The following is a 26,133-nucleotide window of genomic DNA, read 5'->3' as shown; positions in this document are numbered from 1 at the left end:
AATGTTATGTGTTGTGGCTTCATTCAGGTTCATCAGCCTCAATGAGCAAATCTGCATGATTTAGTGCAGGTATAACACAGGTGTCTGCGGTACAGGAGTCAGTGAGAGATGGACACACTATGACTCACTGGTACTCACAGGCCCTGTCCACTTTGCGTCAGGACAGTCACGCTGTTTCGCATTTGTCTTGGACTCTGCTATTCTGGCACCCACACTGCTGATTCAGTCCACCCACAGTGAGCCTCAAATCTCACATTTCCTCTAACCAGACCCAAAATAGATTTCCAATATGTTTCTCAGAAAGCATGGAAGCCCTGCTATCCCTCACGCAGTTCTGAGCAATGCAGAGGAAAGGGCCAGGTGGGTATTGGAGTACTTTGATTTTGTAGGTAGGTATTAGGGTACCCTGCCTGGAAAGTGGGAATTTGAGTACCCTGATTGGGCAGGTGAGTATTAGGGTATCCTGACTGGACAGGTGCAGGTGAGCAGGTGGGTATTAGAGTATCCTGATTCAGCAGATATTATGATACCCCGAATGGGCAGGTGAGTAGGTGAGTACCATTTGAATAGAATACTGTTGAAGCTTTTGAACACGATAACTTCACATCAGAGCAGAATTTAAATTCAGTGAAGTCAATTATTTGATCTTGGGGACTAATACCAGTTTATGTAAGTACAATGTAGCATGCAGTTATACATTAATCACTGAATCAAGACTGTGTGTGTGTGTGAATAAATTTGCATCCCTTGTGTGCTGTGTGATAGAGCAAGAGGGCAAGCATGGGGAAATGTGTAATGGGAGGGGTGGAGTCTCGCCCTGGTCAGAAGCTCTTGCAGCATCTGTGTCCATGTGTTTGCGTGTGTGTAGACAGTATTTAACCAAAGGCAAGTGGAGAGTTCCTCATGTCTGTTCTCCATCAAGATACAGCTCTCTCACACACACAGATACTCTCTCACTGTGGATCTCTCCCCTGCAGACACATACTCTCTCCTGCTGACTTTTGGAGACATTTGAAGCCCCCTGTGCTATCACTCAGGTAAGTTACTCACTATGCTGCTGTATTATTTGCAGTATCTCCTCTTTTTTGTGATTGCAGGATTGTAGGATAGTATAGAGGGAAGTTTTGTGTACAATAGTGTAGGATTTCATATAGGACAGTGCAGTGAGAAAATGATGATCTTGTCTGTAAGAACAAAACAAACAAATCACTGAGCGTGAGATTTCTTTGTGGTCCTCGTTTCTACAGCCTGGTGGTGCGATGTGTGTTGCCCGCTGCTCCCGATGTGTAGGAATGTCCCTGGTTCCCATGGCAATACTGTCCATGGTGGCCAATGCCTTGCTGCTGTTCCCAAACCTGAAAGTGCATTACCTGCTGGAAGGTCATGTGACCCGGGAGGCCCTGTGGGGCACAGGGCTATGGGCATCTGGCTTTCTGGTGAGGCCCCACCATGTGTGTGTGTGTGTCTGTCATACTGCATGTGTATGTAAGATTGTGCCTGTGTATGTGTGTCTGTCTGTGTGTCTGTGTGCATATGTCTGTGTACCTGTGTGTGTGTGCGTGTGTGTGTGTGTGTGTGTGTGTGTGTGTGTGCGTGCACATCATACTGAAAGGAGTACCTGAGAATCACTCTATGATAAAACCACATTTTACTCAGTAGTTGAAACCTTGTGTGTAAAAGCAAAAAAACACACAGAGATTTGTGCTGTGACATCAGCCTACAGCTCTAATCTTATACCAGACTAACATTGTCTGCTCTCAGACAACGCTAGAGAGCAGAGCAGACTGATTTGTGTAAAAGAAATGTCCATATAAGGGCAATACAGATAGTCACAGAGTCTGAACCACAGACTACTGTTTTTTTATTTTATTTTATGTAACCCTTATTTTACCACATAGGATCAATTGAGAACCAATTTGCTTTTACAATGATGACCTAAGGGAGGTCATTATTTAGGTAATTTAGGGATTATTCAATAGCCAGACAGAGCCTGATTATGAATGTAGCCAGGACACTGAGGAACCTCCTACTCTTTGCAATTAGTGCCATAAGTCTTTAATGATCACAGAGAGTCAGGACTTTGGCAGATGTGTTTACCAATGCATCATCATAAACATTATAATTTATTGCAACTCTGTGTGTTAGTCACTCTTATCTAAGCATTAAGTAACTACATTACAAAGGAAAGGACCACACTGGGGAGCCAGGCAGATGGATATTTAGAAGCAGAATGAGATGTCAGGTGAATGTGAATGTTTATGAGTGCACATCTGTGAGTGTAAGTGTGCAATGTATATATGTGAGTGTTTCTCAGCTTTTAATGTATGCATGTAAATGTGTACTGTATATCTGTGAGTGTTTGCCAGCTTGTAATGTACTGTATATCTCTGAGTATATGTCAGTGAGTATATCTGTGAATTTTTCTGCAGATTCTCCTGGCAGCTCGAGGGTTTGTGTCTAGCAGCACACAGATGGGTTGCTGTGGTTTCAGGACAGAGGTAAGTTAGTGTACACTCATCTTGGTTTAGTCTGTCATCTCTGGTGTAATAGTCTGCAGCGTCCGAGTCTGGACGTGTGTGCGTGTATGTGTTTATGTGTATGCATGCCTGTATATTGGTGTGTATATGTGTATATGTGCCTGTATTTGGTGCATGTATATGTTTGCATGTTGTTGCATGCATGTGTTCATACGCTTGTATTTGATGTATGTATGTGATAGTTTCTCTGCTCCCTGTTCAGATGCTGTGCCAGTTTGGCTACTCCTGTGTGGCACTAGCAGCTGCTGGGATCTGCTTCCTGGTTAGTGGCACAGGACTGGCGCAGGGACCACTCTGTCTGCACAACAGTACACAGGGACTCAACTGGGAGGTGCCCCTGAGTCGGCAAATGACTAGGTGAGCAAACGCTGTACGTGCGTGTTTGGGAGCAGGAACTGCATGGTGTGAGCTTGTGTGTAGACAGGAAGTTTTTACAGGTGTACATCTCGATTTACAGGGACAGGAACTATCTGTTTGAGAGGGAACGATGGGCGACAGCGTGTGTGGAGCCTCAGGGTGTGGTACTGTGGAACGTGGTGCTGTTTTCCGTTCTAATGGCAACCAGCGGGATCCAAGTGCTGCTCTGTGCCGCGCACACTTTAAACGCTCTGTTGGGCGTGCTCTGTGGGCCTGGTTTCCGGAACAACAAGGTATTAAAGGCAACTGTGTGATTTTTTGTTTATTTATGTGTGTGTGTCCACGTGTATGTGTCTGCATGCATGCATGTGTGTGTGTGTGTGTGTGTGTGTGTGTGTGTGTGTTTGTGTGAGTGCATACATTTGTAAAAATTAACCAATGACACATATCTCACATGACCATGTGCTCTTTTTGCATATTAGGTTGGCCCAGTGTGATGTCATACTCTCCAGAGAGTGAACAGAGGGAACAGGATGCCTCAAACAGGAAGGGATCTTCATGAGTAATGATGAAACTACACAGCAACGATCATGACAGTTATACCTGGCATTTATTAAGTGCCTTTTATCCATGGATCTCTAAGCACATTACAATGAGGGGACGGTGATACACCTCATCGATTTCCAATGTGTAGCCGCCTGTTTTTCACCAGAAAGCTCACCACATATCCTTTAAGGTGGAGAGATGGAGATTTAATTATTTTTCCAGTTAAACTAGTGAATGGTTAGATGGCCAACTTGATAGAATAAGAAAGGGATATTCAGTATATTCATCATCAAAGTCACCACCACTGCTGACCTACAGTGCAGTGTTCCTATCACTGCATCAGGCTGCATGACAAGGTATGTATTTATTGACAAGGTACACATGCAAGGCAACCAGTGGTCCTCTGCATCTTGAGCTGAGTTTGCTCCAGAGTCTGTCCAGCCCTGTGGTTCTTTAGCCTGGAGTTGACACAACAGGGACAGGCCACAGCCCTCCACATACGGGAGTCTGAGATCTTAAGAATCCATTGAAGAAGATCAGTTCAGTGGGTGATGGAGAGCAGAGACCAGAGGAGGATGGAGCAGGTAAACGATGAACATGACAGGAAAACCCTACACGCCCAAATCCCTTCTGCAAAAAGCAAAGACCCAGGAAGGAAATAGAATGAAATGGACAAAACATTACTCAACAGCGGGAGGTTGTGGTGGAAATGTGTGGAACAGTAAGAAAGGGGAGGAGTGCCTCCTACTGGCCGACTATGATGCTAATTTTCCTGCTCAGTGTTGTAGGGGACACTCAGGGACATGGACATGATGATGGTGATGTCTCAAAAGTGTTTCCTACTAAACAATTTTAAAAAATGTAATCTAATGGTTTAACACAGTCGTTATATCTACCAGCTATCTTATACCTTGTCTGGCCAACCATTGAAACCTGGTCATGCTTCTAATATTGTTGACTCCTTATGGATTTTTGCTTGTATGCAATTTTTGTCATGTATTTTAATCTTCCTTTAATGTAATGTACCATTACTGGTTCACTAGTCTGTTTGTCTTGGATTAATAGGAATGATGGTCAGCACCATCATTTTGGTACTGTTTGTTCTGGAGATAGTTTACATATTCTGGAAAAAAAAACTTGTTTGTAAATAAATTATCCAGTGTTCACTTGTAATTTATATTAAACCATTTATTTATTGCGTGATGTCAGTATCATTCATTCCAGTTTCCCTTTCTGTGTGCATTACCGTATTCTGCATGTTCTAGGAATAGTTCTGCATGTTCTGGTGTTTTTCTTAATTCATGTTATCTTTCTTTACAAATTTGCCTGTCTCCTGATTACATATGTCAGACTCATGTAGAAACAAGCCCAAATTATTAAGATTTCATATGATTCATTAATGTTGGTTCATTTGTTTGTACCCTTTAGTAATATGAAATTTGACAGGCCCATGTCATATTTTTTTATCCCATCTCTGAGACAGTTATCATTCTGTTATCATCTACAATCATGGGGTATCAAGTGTTGTCATGCATCACGCTGTAATGGTAAGGTATGGTAAACATTTAATCCAAAACTCATTGAAGTACATAGTATTACATGTATACAGGCATGTAGCCTGAGCTTCAAAGAAATTTTACAAAACAGTTTTAGTATTCATAACCTTTAACATTCACTATGGTATACTGTACCATGTTTCAATATTACCGGTGGTTAACAGATCAAATTGTGTTGCACACTGTAATCAGCATCTACACTATAGTGCCCTTTTCTAAATTTCCCAGCCCAGCCACACAGCCCCTTGCCTTCCTACACAGGAAAATCTAAAAATGGAAAATACAACTTACACAAACACACTAGCACATAATGAATAAACAAATAAACACATACACTATAGACACAACATAGAAGAGTATTATGACACATACTGTCAATATAGCAGTATAGAGCAATTTTAATATGCGTGAGAAGCATATTCCTTAGATTTTGTGAGGATTTTTGACATGGTATATTGCATTACGGATGTGTTTTTTCTTTACTTTTCTATGCTTTTTCCCATTTGTGCAACCTGCTATTTCTGGAATTGTTAATTGCAATCTAAGTGTGTCTTACCAGAACAAGTACTGCATCCATGTAGGAGCTCTGAATTAAGGTGAATGCAATCCTCTGATACACTCCAAATGTAGCAAACTGCGTCCTTTCACCCTGCACCCAGGTCATTAAAGTGGAATGGACACTCATTGAAGGATAGGTGTTACTGCACTTGCATCAGATGATCAACTTGCAGGCAGCTACCAGTGACTGCAGTGAGCTGAGGACACCTTGGCTGACCTACCCGACCTTCCCCTGGCAGAACAAAGCCTATTTGTTATAACGTTATGGGCTGTTAGTCATCATCAACTGATGGCATGGCTGGGACTGAATTCAGGCCATGCAGTTGAGCTTGCAATCAAAGCAAGCAGCCCAACCACTATGATGGTGGTTTGATGATAATGTTGAGGTCTACTGACAGTAAAAGCATGATATGTAAACAGGATATGACAGGACCTTTGTGGCTTTTGTAGGGCCACAGCATTCCTGTCTTCTGAGTTCCAGCCAAAAATCTCCAGAACTTTGCGATCATTATACGATTCTATAATGCAAATGCAATTTATAGCTCAACAGTATATCTATGTTGGATTTCATAAAGGAATGTCAAAGATTCTGGCATTTCTGATGTTACTCTGATCTATAGCTTATTCTGAAGTGCTGCTGGCCTGGATGCAAAGTCATTTGGGGCAACGAGCCGAGCACCAGGGGCCCAGAGATCAGACTAATGTTCCAGACAGAACATATCCTACACTTCCCCAAAACAAAGGGATGCAGCACAGACTGGGGAAGGTGGGAGAGGGGGCTTCAGGGACATCAAAGACAAGACACAGGACAGAGGAACCAGATATACATAAACACAGAGTGAGGGGAATGATAATGAGATCACACACTCAATAAACACACATACTCCAGACACCACACACCAAACATGCATGTGCGCACACACACAAACATTACATGTACTGGACTCAAATGCTCAAATCTCACCCTCCAGTCTCACACTGAGATATTCGGTTAAACACTCCACAAGACCACTCTGATCTCAAGACCACTTTTAACTACATAAACATGGTCTTGGTCTAACTATATATCTGATGTTTACACACAAAGTCACACACATGCATACATTGTGCCAATCACACAACATCTACACTGCAAATTGTCAGTGTATCGAGGCTTGACAGTGTTTACAGTCCAGTCTCTACAAGCGAATACACCTCAATTACCACTTCCTGTCCCTGATCATGTGTTCCACATGGCCGGCTTATCCTCTTAAAAAATATAATATAATATAAGGCTTTTCCCATGAGCATTCAACCAAGGAAAGACACAATCACCCAAATGATAGTCCCTATGGATATCATAGCATCATCATGTTCATTCTTTGAGTGAATTCTCATGAATTGAGTCAGGAAACTCCACCTGAATGTGGTAGATCTTATTCCCCTCTGCATTAACTCAAAGAGAAGTTGCTGATTCTATAAATGGAGGCAGATGACTGCCTCTGCATCTCAGAAACCAGTTCCAATGTTCCATCCACTGAAATGATGAGCCTTTAAAATTACACAGAGGAGAGACTAAATCCCTGCTCTTTGGGAGTGCTGTAACCTTTGCCCACTTTGGCAACGACAGTGGGAGCGTGCCTCGCTGCTGACCTAACAGGGTCATTGTCAGAGAGACGCATGTAAGATTCAGGACCACAAAGACTTCTGGGTCATCCCTATCCTGGGAAATCTACACATGCCACTGAGAAATATCATTTAATATTCTTCAGTATGAAGAATGTCTTTGGTGAACCCCACTTTTCACACATTGGTAAGGATTTGACGCTTTCAGAGCATAGTTACTTGAAGGACGTGGTGTACGGCTGTTTACTCCTCAGAGTCAGCTGTGACCATCACGCACATGTTCTCCTCAGGGGAATAACGTCAGATAGAGAAGTTCTTCAAACTGAAACTGCTTCCTGGCCACAAAAGGAAACTCAAAGATGTTAGGTCTGATGGAGGACATCAGTCAATTCAACTGTGGTCAACAACTTCCTATTTTCGTTCAAGCCCTGCTGATTTCCTCTTTCCTGAAGAAGGATTTGGGACTGATAGCCACATATAACTGAAAAAAAAACAAAGAGAGAGAGAAAGCATGAAGAGAGACAGAGTGTATGAGAGTGTTTGTGTGTGTCACAAGTGTATTGTGTGTGGGTGTGTGGGTGTGGGATGTGGAAGGGGACAGTGTGACGAACAGCTGTGCATGCACATGAGGCGGCTCACAACCACCAACTACATTTGCTAGACTGTCTGATCATCTCGTGAGCCACACAGGCTGATGAATCCTCCAATCCAGCAGAAATCTCTCACCTGTCCTCAGCCCTGAAGAAGGACTCTCGCCAAATATTTCACTTCTGTTTCGACCAATCCTTTCCTGTAACCTCTTCACAAAAACACCATCCGGAGGACAGCTCATCCATCTCGCAGCCATCTCAAGGTCAGTCTTAAAAGCAATTACAAGTCCAAGTTTTTAAATTCCAATCCTGCATCTGTGATATATGACAGCAGAGATATTTTATGGATGAGATCCATAGCAGACCTATATAACAAACAAAATGTGCTTTTGTATTGTATGGCTGTATACCTGAGATATTGCTGATTATTTGATTATTAGGGATATGAAGTGATAGTTTAAAGGAGGATGAACTGGGAAAGCTGATAATCTTATCAGGAAGAGAAAGAAAGTATTGTGATGGAATTCTGGGACAGTGTGGTTATGAAAAAGATAACTGTTGTAAGTTAGCTAACTATGATTACAAAGAAAGCAAATCTGCCTCTTTCCTGGTTTTATTAACTGGCTATCTACCAGGCGATGGAGCTTAACTTTGCTGGTTAACCTAGGCTCCAACTAGGTACATTGGCTACCCCGTGCAGTCAAGTACGGCGCCTTTAAATATGCAGAATTACCTTCACGTCATGCGTTTGTACCTACTACAGCCACTGAATATCATGAAAACTAGATGAGTGTACTGGGGCTAGGGTGGTTGCGCATGCGCGTCCTGTGTCTAATGTTTCTGAAGTTTGAAATGGTTCTATACCAGCGCACTTTTATTTCGCAGTCTTTTTTATTTGGGTTCCTTACAATATCTGCAGCGAAAACTCGCGTCATGGTACTGCACATTGCGCACCGTCACTTGCCCACAATAATACGGAGAGAACCCGCTATGTTCGCTTGCAGTTAGCTACACAGTCAGTCACAGCCCGACATACCAAAACGACTTGTCTGCTAATGATGAATAGATTACTCACCTAAATAACTAATTTACTAACTAAACTATGCAATAAATTGTATAAAGTTATTTAGCGTTGTTTTATTTTCATTACAAATGAAGAGAATTTAGAACAAAACTGATAAAAACATGTGAGGTGGAGGAATCATTTAATCATTTATCTGTGCCAGGTAACAAAATCGAAATGCCACAATTGTACTGGCCCCACCTCTTTCCACGTGAGCTTCACCATAACGCACCTAACTATACGTTTGCGTTTACACCGTTAAAACCGGTCCCTAAAAGTCGCAATACCAATTTCTCAAAGTTCACTGCTTAATAAGAAACGAGGGTCCTAATGGTATAATTACATCTGGCTACTACATGCCTCAGAATCTGTTGCAATATTGAAAAATAGTAATGGAATCAATTAAATTCTGTTTAAAATTTACGGATAAAATACATAATCTGAAAATGCTTTGTTGGAAACTTTACAAAATTTCAGAAATTAGAAAAATAAACTATTACAATGGCTCCATAAACACCTAAACTCTCCTTTTATGATAGCTGGGGTTTCAGTGTAATTTAGACAGTGCTCTTGGTGAATGGTCCTTTGGGCAGTCCACTTCAATAAATACAAATTCAAAAATTCAAGTGACAGCTTATATAGCAATAACCATAAGCTTTTTAACTTTGAAACTGAAAAAGCATAATACACTGATAGGAAATCAGCTAAAATAACATGAAAAGAGGAAGTATGACTGATTTCTACGATTACTTCTCTTTTTCTAGGAACACCTGAAAATATGTCAGAAGAAGAAAAGTTAGGAATTGTTGATTTTAAGTGTAGGCCATATGAAATACATATATGATTTAGGACAGCAATTTTATCATTGGATCAATTTAACCATTTCTTCCGAACACTTTGACATACTGTGTATTCTTGGCCAACCAGTTAAAAAGGAGGTTGCCTGTATAGTAACTATCGCTAAGAACCAAGAGATCGCATGTTCTCTTAAGTTCAACTGACAAAAAAGTCAAACTGATGGCTGCAAAGGGATTTATCACTGAGAGGAATGATTTAGCTCACAAATGATTTTCCTTTCAAATATATACAGTTTCAAGACCCCTGTTGCACACTCATCCCGTTGTGGCACCTCAATCGTCTCAATTAACCACTTAATTACTACAAATTAAGCATATGGGCATGAAGATTGACATTGATTGATGTTTATGTCTGTTGGCATATTCTTAAGCTAACAAAACTGTTTTCAGCTGGCACATGTGAAATGAACAGGTTCACTGGGCTTATGAATGGCAAGTATACAGTTTAGAGAAAAGCAGTCCAGTGTTTTAAATTTTGTGGGTACATTTAATCATAGTCAGTTGGTGAAGACTCTTTTCTTTTTTTTTATATTTTTCTCTCCTTTATGGAACCCTGTTTTGGAATTGCCAATTGTATACTAGTCTCATCTCACCATGACAACCTATTGCTGTGCTTTTTCTTTCAGTAACTGACAACAAAGAGCCAGTTCACAGGCTTACTGAGTTATTTAGTTTGTCTGGTTCTTTTAGTACATGACTGTGAAAGAGGCAAAGTTTGTGTGCTACCTGCTTTGACCACAGGGTGGCTACGTGAGTTTACGATACTTAAGCTTACATTTCAACAGCATGTAAAACTCAAATTTCCAATTTCACAAAAGAAATAAAAACAATAATATTTAGTTTTTTTAGCAAGCCTGTCATTGTAAAACCAGAAATTACCATAGCTTTGTAAAGTTTCTAAGGTGGAAAAAAGCCAGCCTGAGATGTTCTTCCATGACATTTCAGAAGAGATATCAGACTCATGACAGAGACCTGTAACCACTAGTTTTTAGAAAAAAAAGCTATCAACATTTAAGTCAAACCTTTTCACCTCTTCACTGAGTGAACTGGGACCAAGAAGCATAATTTCCTATTTTGTTTCTGTCAGAAATCTTTGAAAACTGGTTGTTATGAAAGTCTCTGCAGCAACTATCATGAGGAGGAGTGAAAAAATGTTATGCGACCATCTTATGGATTCTGGGGAAAGGAAGATTAGAAATATGGTTGTATTTTGAAAGGAGACATATATAAGATATCAACTTGTTAAAAATGGGTAAGGTCTGAGCTGTTCTTGAAAAAGACAAGCCTTTATTAGGCAACCTCTTCCTCCGAGCTTTACCCTTACTCTTCACTGTTGCAGGTACAGGTGAACATGAACTTCAGCAACACTACCACCTCCAGCGTCAATGGCACTGACTTCCACAGTGTCTTCACCCACAAGGTGCTGCCAGTGCTGTACATCCTGATCTGTGTGGTGGGCCTGGTTCTGAACGCGCTGGCTGCGTGGATCTTCCTGCGGGTGCCCTGCTGCTCAGGCCTCGTGGTGTACCTGAAGAACATGGTGGTGGCTGACCTGCTGATGCTGCTCTCCTTCCCGTGGCGCGTGGCCAGCGACCTGGGGCTGGGCGACTGGCAGCTCCGCGTGGTGGTGTGCAGGTACACCGCCGTCCTCTTCTACTCCAGCATGTACGTGGGCATCGTGTTCCTGGGCCTCATCAGCCTGGAGCGCTACATGAAGATCGTGCACGCCTCCGGCTCCCCCTCGTCCGCCTCCACGCTGCTGCAGAGCGTGACAGTGGCGCGGGGGCTATCCTTCCTCACCTGGGCCCTGATCGTGCTGTCCGTCATGCCCAACTCCCTGCTGACCAGCCGGCCGGCGGACGAGGAGAGCTCCAGGCACTGCATGCAGCTCAAGACCCAGCTGGGGCTGCAGTGGCACCGTGCCTCCACCTTCCTGTGCGTGGGCCTCTTCTGGGCCACCTTCCTGCTGCTGGCCTTCTGCTATGCCTCCATCGCCCAGAGGGTGTACAGGTCGTACCGACGGGTGCGGAGGGACAGCAGCGAGGCGTGCAAGAAGTCCAACCGCAGCATCTTCAGCATCCTGCTGGTGTTCTTCCTGTGCTTCGTGCCGTACCACGTGTGCCGCGTCCCCTACACGCTCAGCCAGACCTCAGGCGCGGCCTTCAGCCGACACAGCCGCTTCCTGCTCTTCCAGGTGAAGGAAGGGACCCTCTTCCTGTCCGCCCTCAACGTCTGCCTGGACCCCGTCATCTACTTCCTCATGTGCCGGACGTTCCGCGAGTCGCTGCTCAAGAAGTTCTCCGGCACGCCGGAGGAGGCGAGGAGAAGGTCGCTGACCACTCCCCACAGTGTCAGTAACCTGTGAGGGGGGAAAGAGAAGGCGAGGAGGAGGAGAGAGTGTTAGAAAGAGAGAGAGAAACTGAGAGGAGGTGGGGAGTAAAAGGTGAAAGTGTTGGAGGGAGGGAGATAAGGAGGAGTGTTAGAGAGAGAGAAAAAAAACTGTGAGAGGGGAAGAGAGAGTGTGACAGAGAGAGAGAGTGACAAAATGAGTACAAGGTAAAAAAAAGAATAAGCAATATGGAAAGCAGAAAAAGTCCCTACAGAGTTTAAAATCAAGTGTTAGAAACAGGCAGAGAGAAGCAGTGATAGCACTGTGTCAAAATCTACTGAGAGCCTGAGCACAAGAACTTCAGACACTTCTGAACAAGCCTTTACAGTGGCAGAAGAGCGGATTGGAGGAGTTGCGAGGGTGCTGAGGTGTGGTGTATTTCTAGTGAAACAAATTCATTGCATGAGCTATACTCACGCTGTGCAGTGACCACAGTGGTTATCATAGGAAATGGTGACAGAAACTGAGAGGAGGGGCCCTCTGAAGCCATATCTCGACATCTCGACTCCTCAGAAAACAGAAAAAAAAAAGTTTTTAAGGTCAGGTAGGGTCTTGCTTTATGGTGACCCATGTAGTTTATGAGAATGTATGGGATGCAGCCCTTCCTGTCATGCGATGACTCCTCTGAGGCCTGCGGTCTTCAGGAGAGGGGGAGGAGACAGAAGAAGAGAAAGACACAGGAAGCAGACCCTGCAGATGATCTGTGTCTGTGAATGGAGAGGCACCTGAAGGAGTTTCGTCTGAAGACAGACATAACAGGAAGGCTTGCAGCACGACAGCATAGCAGGGATCAAAGGAGAGACAGATGGACACAAGCACAAGCGCGTGCACACACACATTTCAAAAGCGTCTAGGCTCATGCCTGTCGGGACCGCACATTCCCTTTTAAGGTCATCACTGTGAATTGCTAAAGTCATGAAGACCCCCGTGACAGGAAACTGTAAAGAACATTGTGTGGTGCAGTAGAATCAATTCTTTGTTGCATAAATGCTGTGTAATTATAATTTTGACTTTTCTTCAGGTGAAGATTTAAGCAAATTTTGACAAAAAATTTGAACATCTTCTCAATTTTAGTTTTTTTTTTAATGTATTTATCCATGCATGCATAGGTATGTATGTATTTATGTCAATACAGTGCACTCCATGTTTATTAAAAAACCTGACAGGAACAAAAAAACATGCTACTAAAAAGTACAAATTGGATTATTTTTCTGATTAAAACATTATATTTTAATCTTAATAGCAATTGTTATTGTCACATATAATGAATTTTAATGTAGCAAACATTAGGATCACATTTACAGCTTTAAGTATTCTAGTCTAAAAATCTAAAAAATAAAACATCAACATTCTGCTAATTGGGTGGTCAAATGAGGCTTCTAGAACTATATAGAGGGATCTACTTTCTTGTTTCTCTGTGTAAATAAAATGATGTAAGACGAGACATTTATCAGCAGCTTGAGAAATCTCTTGTTTGTTGTTAAACATTCTGCTTACTGAATGATCAATGGAAGCTTATGGAACAATATAGATGGTTCAAAATCAAGATTATCATACAGTCTTAGAACAATTCTCCCAGAGGTCAAAAATTGCGCTCAGAAGTACCAGAACCTGATAAAACACCCCAGGAAGCATCTTGTCATTGTAATCCATACCAAAAGAGGGTTTTAAAAATATTAATTACAGGGTTGTGAATAAAGATGTCTTGTGGAAATTGCTTTGTAAGTTACTTTGTAAAACCACAACTTGTGGAAGTTATTTTTCTTGATTTGTGATATACAGTGCTGTTAAGGTTAAATTATGTCATTTTTGAAAAAAAAAATCAGAAAAAAATGTGCTTTTTTCTTTCATAGTATTTTTTGTCATATATTATTCTACAGATATTTTAGTAATATAGGATAATATGTGAAAGGTATGAATAAATATGGAGGGCACCGTATATCTGTGTGTGTGTGTGTGTTTTGCGCAAAACCAGACAAAATTGCATTATCATTATCGTTATCATTAAAGAACACTAGGGGGCTGTATACACGAAGACCAAGAATTCACATTCCGGTTTCTTAGAAGGATCTGACCATGGAGCTGTGAGTTTCTGCAAAAAAACTTCATGTCTAAAAGAATAAGTTTTGTACAGACATAGAGGCAAACATGACTGAAACATGTTCACAAGACAATTGTTACAGGGCTTCAATGTTGCCATAAAACCTCCAAATCTTCAATATCATCATGTTTTTACCTTTTTTTTTTTGTATATATATATATATATATATATATATATATATATATATATATTATGATTATAATATATTTATATTTAGTTTTCATCAAAGCCAAAACTAAAAATTTTATATCTTTGTACAAGAGAAAAACAGCTTTTAAAAAGAACTGTTAGTCCTGCAGAGTTGTGCACTGTATTTTCGCAATGAACAAATAAATTTTTGGATGACTACGGGAGCCAAACCAAAAACTGTATGTGTTTATTTTACTGTTGTCCAATCATAACTGAGCAACAACAATGGGATGCCACATAGACATGCTTCATAACCAGAGACACCTGCAGACTGTACTACAGGTTAGAGTGCAGGTAACACCTGGGTGGCTCTTCCCCCACCCATAAACACATCAGCGTTAACAACAAAACATGCATGCAAAGCCAGAAAGCAAGATACCTACATCCAATTTGACTTGCAAAATTTCTGCATTCACTTCTTCTCAATCTGGTTAGGACATCTGACCAGAGCTGTACCACAGTGTCAGTTTTGTTAGCGTTAGTTTTTTGGGGATCATGGTTTCCCCTGACAGACAGAGAAAGTCTTGAACTTCCTTCTAACTACATAGCAGCACAGCAGGACGGAAGCACTCAGAGAAAGTATGATCTGACAAGCCAGCTGAAGCATAGATTCTTGTCAGTGCATTTGACAGAGCGGATGAGATAGGTGAGTCTGAGCCCCCTTGATATCTTTGCTTATCAATGCATCTGCAGATGAAGGTTCACTTACTGCAATTGTTGATGACTGTCCTGACTTCCATTCATCAGAATGGGATTACTGTGTTTGGTTAGAGAAGTGTTTTTGCCACGTAATGGAAAGGTTTGCTGCTAATCACAAAATGCATACTCTTTGGGCAGGTCCTTCATGTGGTTGAGCTGCTCACTAAGTGGTGGTGGGTGGTGGGAGGTGATATTTTGCTTGCATAACGTTAGATATTTCAGCAACAGCATAGGCTAATTGTGACTTTCAAGGAATTGATTTGATTTTGAGAAGGTATCTGATTTCCTTACAAGTACTACACAGTACATACATGGAGCATTTCACGAATTTTATCTGTTGTTACATCAGGGGATGGATGAGACGGTGAATACGTCATTGACCACGGTGGCACTGAACGACTCATGCAGTCACCCAGAGGCATCTGCCCACCCCTTCTTCATGAGTGCTTACGGTCTGGTCTTTCTGGTGAGCCTGGGACTGAACGGTTTTGCTCTGCGGGTCTATTTCTGCCGGGCCCGGCGCCGCTCCAGCGTGATGGTGTACCTGCAGAATCTGGCCGCTGCTGACTTCCTGCTCAGTCTGTCCCTGACCCTGCGGATCACCAACTACGCCAGTAGTTCTGCCACCTTGCGCAATATCTACTGCAGCTTTGGCGCCTCAGCCCTCTACCTCAACACCTATGCCAGCATCCTCTTTATGGAGTACATTGCTGCCAATCGGTATGGCACCAGGATTGTTCATCTACTTACATATTACATATTACATATAAAGCATGAAACATTTAAAACAGGGCTAAGATATATGACTGTAACTCTTTTCAATAAGTACAGCCTGCTTAAAAACCGCCGTGAAAGCAAGCATAAAATTCTGTGGTATTCAGTCACTGTGACTTTAAAAGTGAGCAATGCATGAAACAATGCCACAGTTTCGACCTCAGCCTCAGAGAGATTTTATTTTAGGGTCCCACGTGGCTCAGACCATTTTTTTCAGGGCGAAAGCTAAGCCCTATTGCACAAACCCAGATTCAAGTCTGAACTGTGTCAGTCATGGAGGGGAGGCTAAGAAAGTACTAAAAAGGAGACTCTGCGTTCTATCCAGTAATGTTATGCATTTAAATGAAACCGTCTGTTCGTTCATCAGTTTAGGGCAGTGTTTCTCAGTCCTACTCCTGGAGGCCCACTGTCCTGCATATCTTCTATATCTTCTATCTATCCTTGCTCTACCTACCTGACTGAACTCGTCAGTGGTACTTTTGATTAGCTGAGCACACCTGATTTAATCAAGCAGCAAGCATAGATAGAAGATATGCAGGACAGTGGGCCTCCAGGAGAAGGACTGAGAAACACTGGTTTAGGGCATCAGTTCTATAGCAGGCACAGTTCTATAGTGTAAAGCCACTATACTTTTAATTATGGGAATGTGTGCGTGTAATAGTGTGTTCAACCTGATGATACAAAAACCAGTCGATCTGCTCAAAACCTGTTGAGAACTAATGCTCCTGAACAATTTAATGGCCATGAATTAAGAGTCATCCAGCTAGCAACACTGGAGTGCAGAGTATTCCATGAAGACAATATCGAGCGTCTAACTTCCACTCCTTACTGCCCCATGTAGGTACCTGAAGATTGTGAGGCCCCTGGAGAACAACGCCCTACAGACAGTGCTAGCAGCCAGCTACATCTCCATGGGGACCTGGGCTTTCCTCCTGGTGTTTGCAATCGCATATGTGTGCGTCGCCCTGCTGTCTGCCCCGAAGTCTGGAAACACACAGAGCAGGCGATGTGAGGCGCTGCACAGCCAGGAGCTGGCCATGCTCTACAGGGTCCTGCACGCCTTCTCAGCCGGAGTCTTCCTCATCGTCCTCATGTCCCTCTGCTTCTTCTACTATCAGATCACCAAGAGGCTGAAGCAGACCAGGCAGGCCAGCAGCAAGAAGCTGACCAGGGCCAGGAGGAACATGCTCGTCCTGGTGTCCCTGTTTTGTGTGTGCTTTGTGCCCTATCACCTTGTCCGCCTGTCGTACGCGTTTCTCAAGTCCCACCTGGCCAGGTGCGGCTGGGGGCAGGTGTTCTACTACGTGAAGGAGTTCACAGTGGTCCTCCTTGTTCTCAATGCCTGTTTGGATCCGCTAATTTACTTCATTTATTGCAAGGAGTTCCGGGCACGGCTAGGTATTAGGGGAGCACAGAGCTCTGTAACACAAGGGTCGAGTGTGATCCCAGGGCCAGGGGCTCCCAAACCCCCACATTCAGACACCAGTAACTCACTGGGCTGCCAAAGGGACACAACTGTCATATAGCACATGTTTCCATTGGAGCCTCAAATGACAACAGCAAATGTTGACCAAAAAATGTTTTCATAATTAGTGCCATTTTTAAATCCACTGAGAAATCTATTCAAATGTATGAGCCACCACCTGTCTTATTTAATTAGTGGAACTTTGAGAACCACAGCTTTCACAACATGGGCTCATTGTAAATCTGTAAGTGAAGTATTTAATATTTTTTTTCTATGTTAATCTATGAAGTCAGAGCATATTTACAGTTTGAAGTCTTAGTGTAATTACAGTTTGCCAGTCCTTGAATAGCCTTATTTTTTTAATCTACTTATTTGTCCCGTTCCATTATTATAACTAACCCTTATTTTCATTTATATGCAGTAATAAAACAATATTAATTTTCATCACTTGTTTTTGCTTTTCTGTTTTTTAACAAACATATTGCTTGTACTGTAAACACATTAAGATCAAATGTGACAATTACATGGTATTATGGGAATTATGTGGCATTACTGGCAGACCAGGTATTTTCAGTAAGAGATGACTTTCTAGACCACACAGCTTCTATATGAAATCATTTTGTTCCATGAGAGAAGCTTTTGTCAGGGTGACTAATCATGACTGTGGTCAACCTGAGGAGGAAGTCGTAGGGACTGCACACAGACTTTGCAACCTGCCTTTCACTCAGTCTAACACAATAAAACAGCAATAAAAACGGCAGCAATCTGAAAACAACTCTTCTGGTTTCACTACAGGGACACAAACAAAACCTTCATTCCTGGTTTAAACAAAAAAAAAGAAAAAAAAAACAGAATGAGAAGTAAAACTAGGTAGTGACAGAGTGTGTGGTGGATTTCGCCTGCAAGGGATTTTGGAAACTTTGCATTTCTGTGACGTCAGTGTACTACGATACAGGAAGAGAACGCTGCGTTGCCAAATGTCACTGGGTCCACACAGAGTGGTAGAGCTCAGCCTTTTTATTTTGCCGTGTGAGGACACCCCACATTTGAGTGGAAACTGAGGATGAGGTAAGTGTCCCTCATGGCATACCATGTACATACGGTGCTGTTTTCTGATTTTATCGACTCTTTACTCTATCTGCCTGAATCACTTTCATGACCTCTCAAACTGCCAAGTGTATCATGTCATCAGTGACTTAAAGTGCACCACGCAAAACAGAGTCAGAGAGACAGAGACAACAGAGAGAAAAAAATCTGTACAGTTTAAGTAGTTAACCTTTTACTTTGGTTTGATTTCAAATGTGGAAGTCTTATTTTCTCCGTGAGCTTCTAAGCTCACGGAGAACCATCAAGTCCTGTGAATGACGCAGTAACAGACTGCTCTACACAAATGTGTGAAATGCACGTGTGTGGTTGGCCACTGTGTCATTTCCTTTGATACTCTTAAAAACTAACGGGACCTGAATTAATAAAACCACATCCAACCATAGAACTTTTGTGACCGCAGACAACAGTGAATACCTACAGCCTTTAGAAAACAGGATTAGGTGTCTTAAGTCAAATAAGAGTCTGTAGATCAGATCTTCAATGTTTTATCTTGCTGTTAAACCACAGAAGTGCAGACTTCTCTGTTGTTGTAATTTCATGGCAAACTTGCCATGCCTTTTAACTTGGAGGGGGATATGGTGTGGGGCACTGTGGACAGTGATGGTAGTGGTGGTGACAGGTGAGCAGAGTCCTGTGTAGAGGATATCCTGGGGCGCTGAAAGTAAATTGACTTTCATGCGTGTCCAGGCAGCAAAAGGAACTTGGGGAACCAGCTACATCTGGTAAGCGAGAGTGGATCCAGCCCCTGTGTGCAATTCCTTCAGTGTAGCGTCCCTGCCTCTCACTTCTGTGCGCTCTGCAAGTCACACTTCCCAAAACATTCGATTTTGACTAGAATGACACTAGTAACATGTGGAGCTGATAAGACTCTCCCAGTCCCGTCCAAAGGGCAATGGCTCAGCTCTCTGAATGGTGAAACACAATGATGTTGTGTTTTATGAAAGGGTTCCACATGGGCACCACTGAAGCTCTGAGGTGTTCTGAGAAGAAATGGCACAGTTAAGATCCCAGAATGCATTCTCCCAGCATTGTCAAGTCTCATAACCGCAACTTAGTATTCACCACATCAACCACTTCCTGCTGTTTCTCATTACACAGTGTGTGTCTGACTGAGAGATGAAGACAGACAGACAGACAAACTGAAACAACCTGTGGACTGGTGTGATCCTACAGAGACGTCTTGCGGAACAAAAGGCAAGCCAAAAACATTATTTTAATCTGAAAGTTTTGTTCACACTTACACTATATGGCAAAAAGTATGTGTATATCTGACCATCACACCTATATGAGCTTAATAATAGCACTTACAGTTGACCGGGGCAGATCTAGCAGGGCAGAAATTTCGTGAACTGACCTGGGAAACTTGACTGGCAAAGATGGCATCCTATAACAGGGACATGTTTAAAGTCACTGAGCTCTCCAGTACAACCAGTTCCAAGATTTGTCTGTGGAGATTGCATGGGTACGTGCTTGCTTTTATGCACCTGTTAACAATTGGTGTGGCTGAAACAACTGAACTCAATAATTAGAAGGGGTGTCCATATACTTTTGGCCATATAGAGTATGATACCAGCTGATTAACAGTATAAAATTATTACCTTCCAAATTTCAGCTGTTTGTTTGATTAAACCTTGTTTCTTCAATAATCGAAGGGAATCTAAAATAACCTGTAGACTGTAAAGAGGAATCTGATCAGTGAAATTGGGTAAATTAGCATGAAAGGAGGCTGTAGCAGGACAATGCGTTCTTATATAAATCTACTATTGTGAAGAAGCTGTTTCACATCCATTGTAAAATCAAACTGGCATGTAATGACTTCTCCTGCATGTCCACATGAAACTGATGATTGCTGATTGTTGTTCACAGGTGTTTTTTGTACTGTCTCCCTCCTGCGCTTTAGGACACAGAATGGAGACTCACTCCAACTCCACTGAGTGGTCGGATGACTGTACAGTCAATGATCAGATGACGCCTTTCACCATCTTATACTCCCTCATCTTTGTGACGGGATTGCTGGGAAGCCTGGTGGCGCTGTGGGCATTCACTCTTAGCCGTGATGGAAAGAAGTGCATCAACGTGTACCTGATCAACCTTCTGATCTCTGACTTCCTCCTCACACTGGCCCTGCCCTTCAAGATAGCAGTTGATCTGGATATTGCACCCTGGAACCTCAAGATCTTCCACTGCCAGGTCTCTGCTGTGCTGATCTACATCAACATGTATGCCTCCATCATCTTCCTGGCGTTTGTCAGCGCTGACCGCTTCCTGCAGATCACCCAGAGTTCCAGGCTCTTCCGCATCCAAGAAGTGGGTTTCGCAAGGATGATGTCAGCAGTGATATGGGCACTGGTGCTCTTCATCATGGTTCCCAACATGGCCATTCCCATCCAGGACATTAAGGAGAAGCCGCTGGTCACCTGCGCCGAGTTCAAGCAGCAGCTGGGGCTGCACTGGCACACTCTCACCAACTTCCTGTGCATGACCATCTTCTTGAACGCGTCGGTCGCCGTGCTCTGCTCCAACGGCTTTGTGCTGAAGCGCCTGTGGGGGAGCCGCGACGGCAGCGTGGAGGAGCGGGCCAGCACCCGGCACGCCACCCGCAACATCGCCACGGTGACGCTGGCTTACGTGGTGTGCTTTGTGCCGTACCACGCGGTGCGCACGCCGTACACGCTCACCCAGAACCAGGTGATCACCGACTGCCGGCTAAAGCGCGACCTTTTCCTGGCCAAAGAGTCCACGCTGTTGCTGGCCGTGCTGCACCTCTGCTTTGATCCCATCCTCTACTTCTACCTCTCCCACTCCTTCAGACAGAGAATCACAGAGGCTTTCCGAACCAGGGAGAACGCCATTGCTTTGGGCCATAATCCAGCGCAGCCCCAACAACCATGAGGGGAGGGAGAGATGCAGGAATCTCACCAGTATGTGGAAGAAGAAAAACAGTTGGGCAGCACTGAACCACTGCAGCGTGTGCAGAAAGCTGTGGGAGAGCTGGTGAAAAGAAAGAGAGGGAGGGGAAAAAACCTACAGTGAGTCTCCATAGGTGGGTTGAGGAGACACATTTTACCAGTCTGTTTCCAACAGTAGCTGTACAATGCTCACTGAAGAGAAAAATGAGAAAATAAATACTGTTTTCCTCAATTTTCTCACCTTTGAACGTCCTGAGACCCAAAACAAATTTCACACCAATCACTCATGAGTCATGAGGCTTGATGTCTCTTTGTGGTGTTACACCCCTACTCATGCTACCTAGTGAACTCTAATACTCAACCCTGGAAGGTGCCCTAGCTGTAAAACTGTAAACCTGAATAGAGCTGAAACACATAACATAATAATAATGACGAATGGATGCTACCTTGAATTCATTTTAACAAAAAACATGGAGAATGTGAGAAGATGTATGTACATTGTGTATATATGTATATGTTAACCTAAGGGGAGCAGTGTGTGGTTGCTAGATGAACTCCACCACACACTGTGCCGAAAAAGACTCTGCACATGTCTGTGTCCAAGAACACTGTTCAGGATGTTCTGAATGTAGGGTTGGAACAAATTGAAGAGACAGGGAACCACCACACTAACTATGTTTGTGCCACATCAATCACAGTGAAGGATTACCCCTTGGCTTTCCTGTGGATCCTGCCTCTGTAGAGTCTCACCTTCACAGCCGCGTTCCATAGAGCTTTTTCTGTATTGTGTAAATAAGGGAAGTTTCAAGAGATGAAAATAAAAAGTATTAAAAAAGTATCAGATAATTCTTGTCAGATGAACTATTTATTTGGAGTTCTGTAAAACTTTTCCTCTAAAAACTCTCAACCTCTCTGAGGTGTGAAAGAGGCACAGCATTTACAGCAATGAACTAGGTGTCAACTTCCTCAAATGATCTAGATGAAGGTATTCATAAACACACACGCAACATGCTCATATGCAAATAATGTCACAAACAGCGCTGCAACTCACAACACTGTCATCATTTGCATTCATCTGAGCATTTCATTATATGCCATTGAAATAACAATCAATACCAAGACATATCTAGGACTGTCACCATAGCTCTTGCTTCATCCATATTGCTGCATTAATATGAATTAAAAATAAATAGATGAAAAATCAACGGTACAAATCGATTCTCACATGCAACATCAATACAACTGTGCTGTTGCTTTGGTATTGACGCATTCATTCAAATCAATGTACTGTTACACCCCGAACACACACAAACACACCGGCACACACGTAGACTCCACAGTGACTATGATTTGAAGGCTTAAGCTGAATTGTGACAGAATAACGCTCCACCTGTGCTCACAGAGACGGGTGAGTGAAGCCACCTGCCACAGCCTCTGGCTCAGCCTGATACTGGGCCTCTTCCCCCTTCGCTCCCACCACCAAATGACCACACTTGCCGCCTGAGGAACAGAGAGAGGCGCAGCGCACGCCCAAATGCACGACATGCTCAGACTCTCACACAGACAAAGTCACTTAACACCCGATAAAAAAAACATGCAGGGACACAGTAGAAGAGAGACGGCTTTCTGCTCATTGTATCCCATTACATTGCATTGAAATCATTTAGCAGACGCTCTTATCCAGAGTGACTTCCAGCACAACAGGACATGACCGTATCCGTTTAAGTTAAATGAGCAACAGTGTCAGTCCAAACTAACAACACTCCCAGACCAGTGAGTGCGAGCATAACACTATTCAGGCCCTAGAAAGCAGTTGTGGTGTCCAAGGCACCGTTTCAGTTCTGATGCTCAGCATAAACAGAAACTGGCATGACAACCATCAGGATGGATAAAGTCGCATGATTCGCTGATTCGTTTTATTGCCCTGCACCCTCCCAGTTTGCAGCTAGAGGATCCTTTTCCTTTTTCTGCTTAACTTTGCAAGGTAACGACCAGTGGGAACAAGTGCCTTGTTTCAACCAGTGGCGTGTTTCACTTCCCACCCTCCTCTCCTCTGATTGGTGCTCGCACTCCTCGAGACATTATCGGGGTAATCATAGATAGCTCTGCCCTGTAGTAGGAAAAAGCAACACACCCAAGATCATTTTGTTTTTCAACCTTTAGATTAGATGAGCTCTCATCTATCATTAAAGTAACAGGCAGAGAGAAAAACATCAAATTCTTAAAAAACATAATGCATACTATGTAGACATCGGGATATAAGGAGACACCTGGGGGTGTACTGAGGTCTGTTTGGGGGCACAATGCACCCCTAAGCACCCCCATAGCGCCGGCCCTGGGCTGGACTACACCCTGCTCTCCTCCACCTCTGTTTGCCTGACAGAGCAAGGACTCTCCCATTACCAGCTGTGGCCCTCTAGTGGTGGAATGAGACACTTACTGCATCAGTACAGCAGTCACTTGCTCTCTGACATTTTTTGAAGACTCACCTCTACATGCTGTACCTCACTGCATACAACTCCATAAAGCCCTAATCTCCTGTTTTGATTAACACCTGCAGCACATTTATCTGCCATTTTCAGTAGTGTTGATATCCTATAGTTAATATGACTACTTTGAGCCTTGGCCCTCTAGTGGTTTATTCTGGTTTTACTGAGGCATTTGTGTTTTAACAAGATAACAAAGTCATTCTTTTTTACTTGCTTATTTGTCCTTTTGGTGAGACAAGAATAATAGTATCTTTGCATTATATATGTAGTCAGGGAGAGATCCTCTGGATGAATGGCTGTGTTTTTCTCAAGACTATATACGAGGATGACATATTTTCTCAAACATAAGTCTATGTTTTGTTCAAAGCACAAAATCATAGTTTTGCAGTGTTTTATATCAAAACATTTGATTGGAATTGACATTTATTGCTTAAGCCACGGCTACCCCCATACTTTCTAGATTTTTGCAATTGTAAGAGATATGCTTTAATTCTCAATATTTCATTATTTCATTATTCATTATTTATTGTAATATTTTGGCTAACAGGTAACATTTCCTAGTAGTACAAATGCACAAATGGAGGGGGTTGGAGACAAATGATGGAATATCACTAGAGCACATGTTTCTAAAACAAGGCAAATTTGAGATCCTACAAAGGCAAAGTCGTGACTTACAGTTCCTTGCATTAAACTCAATTCCACTGCAGTCAACAAATTAGCAGTATGTGATTAGGGGGTAACATCACCTACAAAATATCACAATATGCACCCACTCCCTATACCTATTTTATCTTTCCTCCCAGTATTCAGATGAGTTTATTCTGTTCTGTGATGTTTTTTTGTATTACATGTTGTCCAAAACGTCACACCACAGTTGCAAGATGCAATGAACCATATTTTAATGTGGTATCCTGTGGTGGACAGGGACTCAGTGACGTCATGCTCTGACTGTGATGTTGTCTTCTTTTAAGGAGACAGCTTTAGCTGTAAGACTACTGGAACCAGTACGTCCAGCTAGCTTCAGCAGATTCTTTGCATTATTGCTGAGACTCCACCAAGGCAGTTCATTGGAAAGCCATATTAAACCAGGATTTCCAATGAACTGCCTTGCTGTCCAGGCAGCTCTGTTCCAATCTCTCCAGCTCTGCTCCTATCAATCCACCTATCAGACTGATGCTGATCTGGCATACTTTGTGCCCAGTGGCATGAAGGCAGAGATCCTGTGTGTAGTGAATATAATCCTGTGTGAATGGTTTCTAGTCCCAGGTCCTCAGGCTATCGAAGGCATTAATGTCCCATCAGCAGTGGCCTTCTCTGAGCCTGATTACATGACAACCTTTAAGGCCCCAGTTGTTCCCAGCAAAGTGGAGGCAGCCCTAGATCAGTCTTGCATCATCTGAGACAGAACAGAATTCAGTGTGTCAGGATCAATCCTTCTGAGCCCACAAGCACATGGAGCCCTGACACATGGCTTCAGCCAGCATACCTTAGCCTCTACGTTATATGCTACTCCCTAGTGCAATTGGGCACCAGTACTTATTTTCAGATGCTAAAACATTTGTCTCATCACGGCTCCTACGTGGCTGCTCTCAAAATCAGACCACTCAATCAATGCAACAAGGCCATCCCTGTTCCTGACAGGCTGCAGCCTCTGGTGTGGCACTTCTATAGCCTTCCAATGGAGCAAGCATTTCCATTGTCCTTTCATGTTCACAATGGTGACGAGGTACAGGTTTCTGTTCAGGTCCAAGCCCACAGTAGTCAATGGAAGGCGATGTTCTTTAGCCATCTTATGACAAAACTCAACATAAATAATGTACTTTATAGTGATTCTTCCTGCTAACATGAATTTTCTCCAGCCTCAAATATGACAAAAATTAAAGAAATTCAAAAGATTTGATCAGAAATCCAGAGATCCATTGCAGATATAATCAATATATCGACCAGGCTCTCAGAATGCTTATTATAAACTTGCAAGAGATTGGCAAAATAAACAGTTAATTGCTTCTGAAAAGCATACACTTCTCAGTGTGCTTTACTGAGGCAGGGTGTTTTATTCATACTTGCTCCTAAAACAACTTAAAAAATGTAAATGGCCATATCGCTAATTTGGTATTTAAACAACACAAAGACCAAAATAGATTTCCCTGCAAAAATTCTGAGCTACTGAAAGAATTTCGAGGGCGCTGCTAACAAACAACAGACACATTCACAATCGCAACCCTCTCTAATTGCAATTAAAAACCTCTCAAATGAGAGCTGCCGTGTGCGTCTCCAGTCTAATTGCTACGGGCAATCATCCACAGCGAAAGCATTCCTGAAAGATCATTTATATTCAAACG

The 26,133-nt window shown here is 42.8% G+C and overlaps 4 protein-coding genes across 4 annotated transcripts; all 4 read left to right on the top strand.

The window, feature by feature from the left end:
• The first annotated feature begins 937 nt into the window (after positions 1-937).
• Positions 938-3,733, top strand: LOC118782597 (transmembrane 4 L6 family member 1). Its single transcript, XM_036535952.1, has 6 exons — positions 938-1,037; positions 1,248-1,436; positions 2,430-2,498; positions 2,740-2,894; positions 2,995-3,187; positions 3,377-3,733. The coding sequence occupies exons 2-6, from the start codon at positions 1,260-1,262 to the stop codon at positions 3,389-3,391; spliced, it is 609 nt and encodes a 202-aa protein (XP_036391845.1). The 5' UTR covers positions 938-1,037; positions 1,248-1,259; the 3' UTR covers positions 3,392-3,733.
• Positions 3,734-7,839: 4,106 nt separating this feature from the next.
• LOC118782582 (P2Y purinoceptor 14) lies at positions 7,840-12,034 on the top strand. Its single transcript, XM_036535935.1, has 2 exons — positions 7,840-8,012; positions 11,009-12,034. Exon 2 carries the CDS (start codon positions 11,021-11,023, stop codon positions 12,032-12,034), a length of 1,014 nt encoding a protein of 337 aa, XP_036391828.1. The 5' UTR covers positions 7,840-8,012; positions 11,009-11,020.
• Positions 12,035-15,399: 3,365 nt separating this feature from the next.
• LOC118783673 (P2Y purinoceptor 14-like) lies at positions 15,400-17,347 on the top strand. Its single transcript, XM_036537624.1, has 2 exons — positions 15,400-15,767; positions 16,663-17,347. Exons 1-2 carry the CDS (start codon positions 15,400-15,402, stop codon positions 17,345-17,347), a joined length of 1,053 nt encoding a protein of 350 aa, XP_036393517.1.
• Positions 17,348-19,495: 2,148 nt separating this feature from the next.
• Positions 19,496-21,658, top strand: gpr171 (G protein-coupled receptor 171). Its single transcript, XM_036537532.1, has 2 exons — positions 19,496-19,587; positions 20,294-21,658. Exon 2 carries the CDS (start codon positions 20,302-20,304, stop codon positions 21,283-21,285), a length of 984 nt encoding a protein of 327 aa, XP_036393425.1. The 5' UTR covers positions 19,496-19,587; positions 20,294-20,301; the 3' UTR covers positions 21,286-21,658.
• The last annotated feature ends 4,475 nt before the right edge of the window (positions 21,659-26,133 follow it).

Source organism: Megalops cyprinoides, chromosome 9 (genome assembly GCF_013368585.1).
Source record: "Megalops cyprinoides isolate fMegCyp1 chromosome 9, fMegCyp1.pri, whole genome shotgun sequence".
Classification (NCBI taxonomy): Eukaryota; Metazoa; Chordata; class Actinopteri; order Elopiformes; family Megalopidae; genus Megalops; species Megalops cyprinoides.
The sequence above is the reverse complement of the archived record's forward strand: the minus strand, read 5'-3'. Positions and strand labels throughout refer to the sequence as shown.

What these genes read in the sequence shown, in the direction of transcription:
- LOC118782597 (XM_036535952.1), top strand. Translation starts at nt 1,260, where the DNA reads ATGTGTGTTGCCCGCTGCTCCCGATGTGTAGGAATGTCCCTGGTTCCC. An exon ending in TATGGGCATCTGGCTTTCTG is followed by an intron (nt 1,437 to 2,429) that starts GTGAGGCCCCAC and finishes ATTTTTCTGCAG; the next exon opens with ATTCTCCTGGCAGCTCGAGG. An exon ending in GCTGTGGTTTCAGGACAGAG is followed by an intron (nt 2,499 to 2,739) that starts GTAAGTTAGTGT and finishes CTCCCTGTTCAG; the next exon opens with ATGCTGTGCCAGTTTGGCTA.
- LOC118782582 (XM_036535935.1), top strand. Translation starts at nt 11,021, where the DNA reads ATGAACTTCAGCAACACTACCACCTCCAGCGTCAATGGCACTGACTTC.
- LOC118783673 (XM_036537624.1), top strand. Translation starts at nt 15,400, where the DNA reads ATGGATGAGACGGTGAATACGTCATTGACCACGGTGGCACTGAACGAC. An exon ending in GAGTACATTGCTGCCAATCG is followed by an intron (nt 15,768 to 16,662) that starts GTATGGCACCAG and finishes TGCCCCATGTAG; the next exon opens with GTACCTGAAGATTGTGAGGC.
- gpr171 (XM_036537532.1), top strand. Translation starts at nt 20,302, where the DNA reads ATGGAGACTCACTCCAACTCCACTGAGTGGTCGGATGACTGTACAGTC.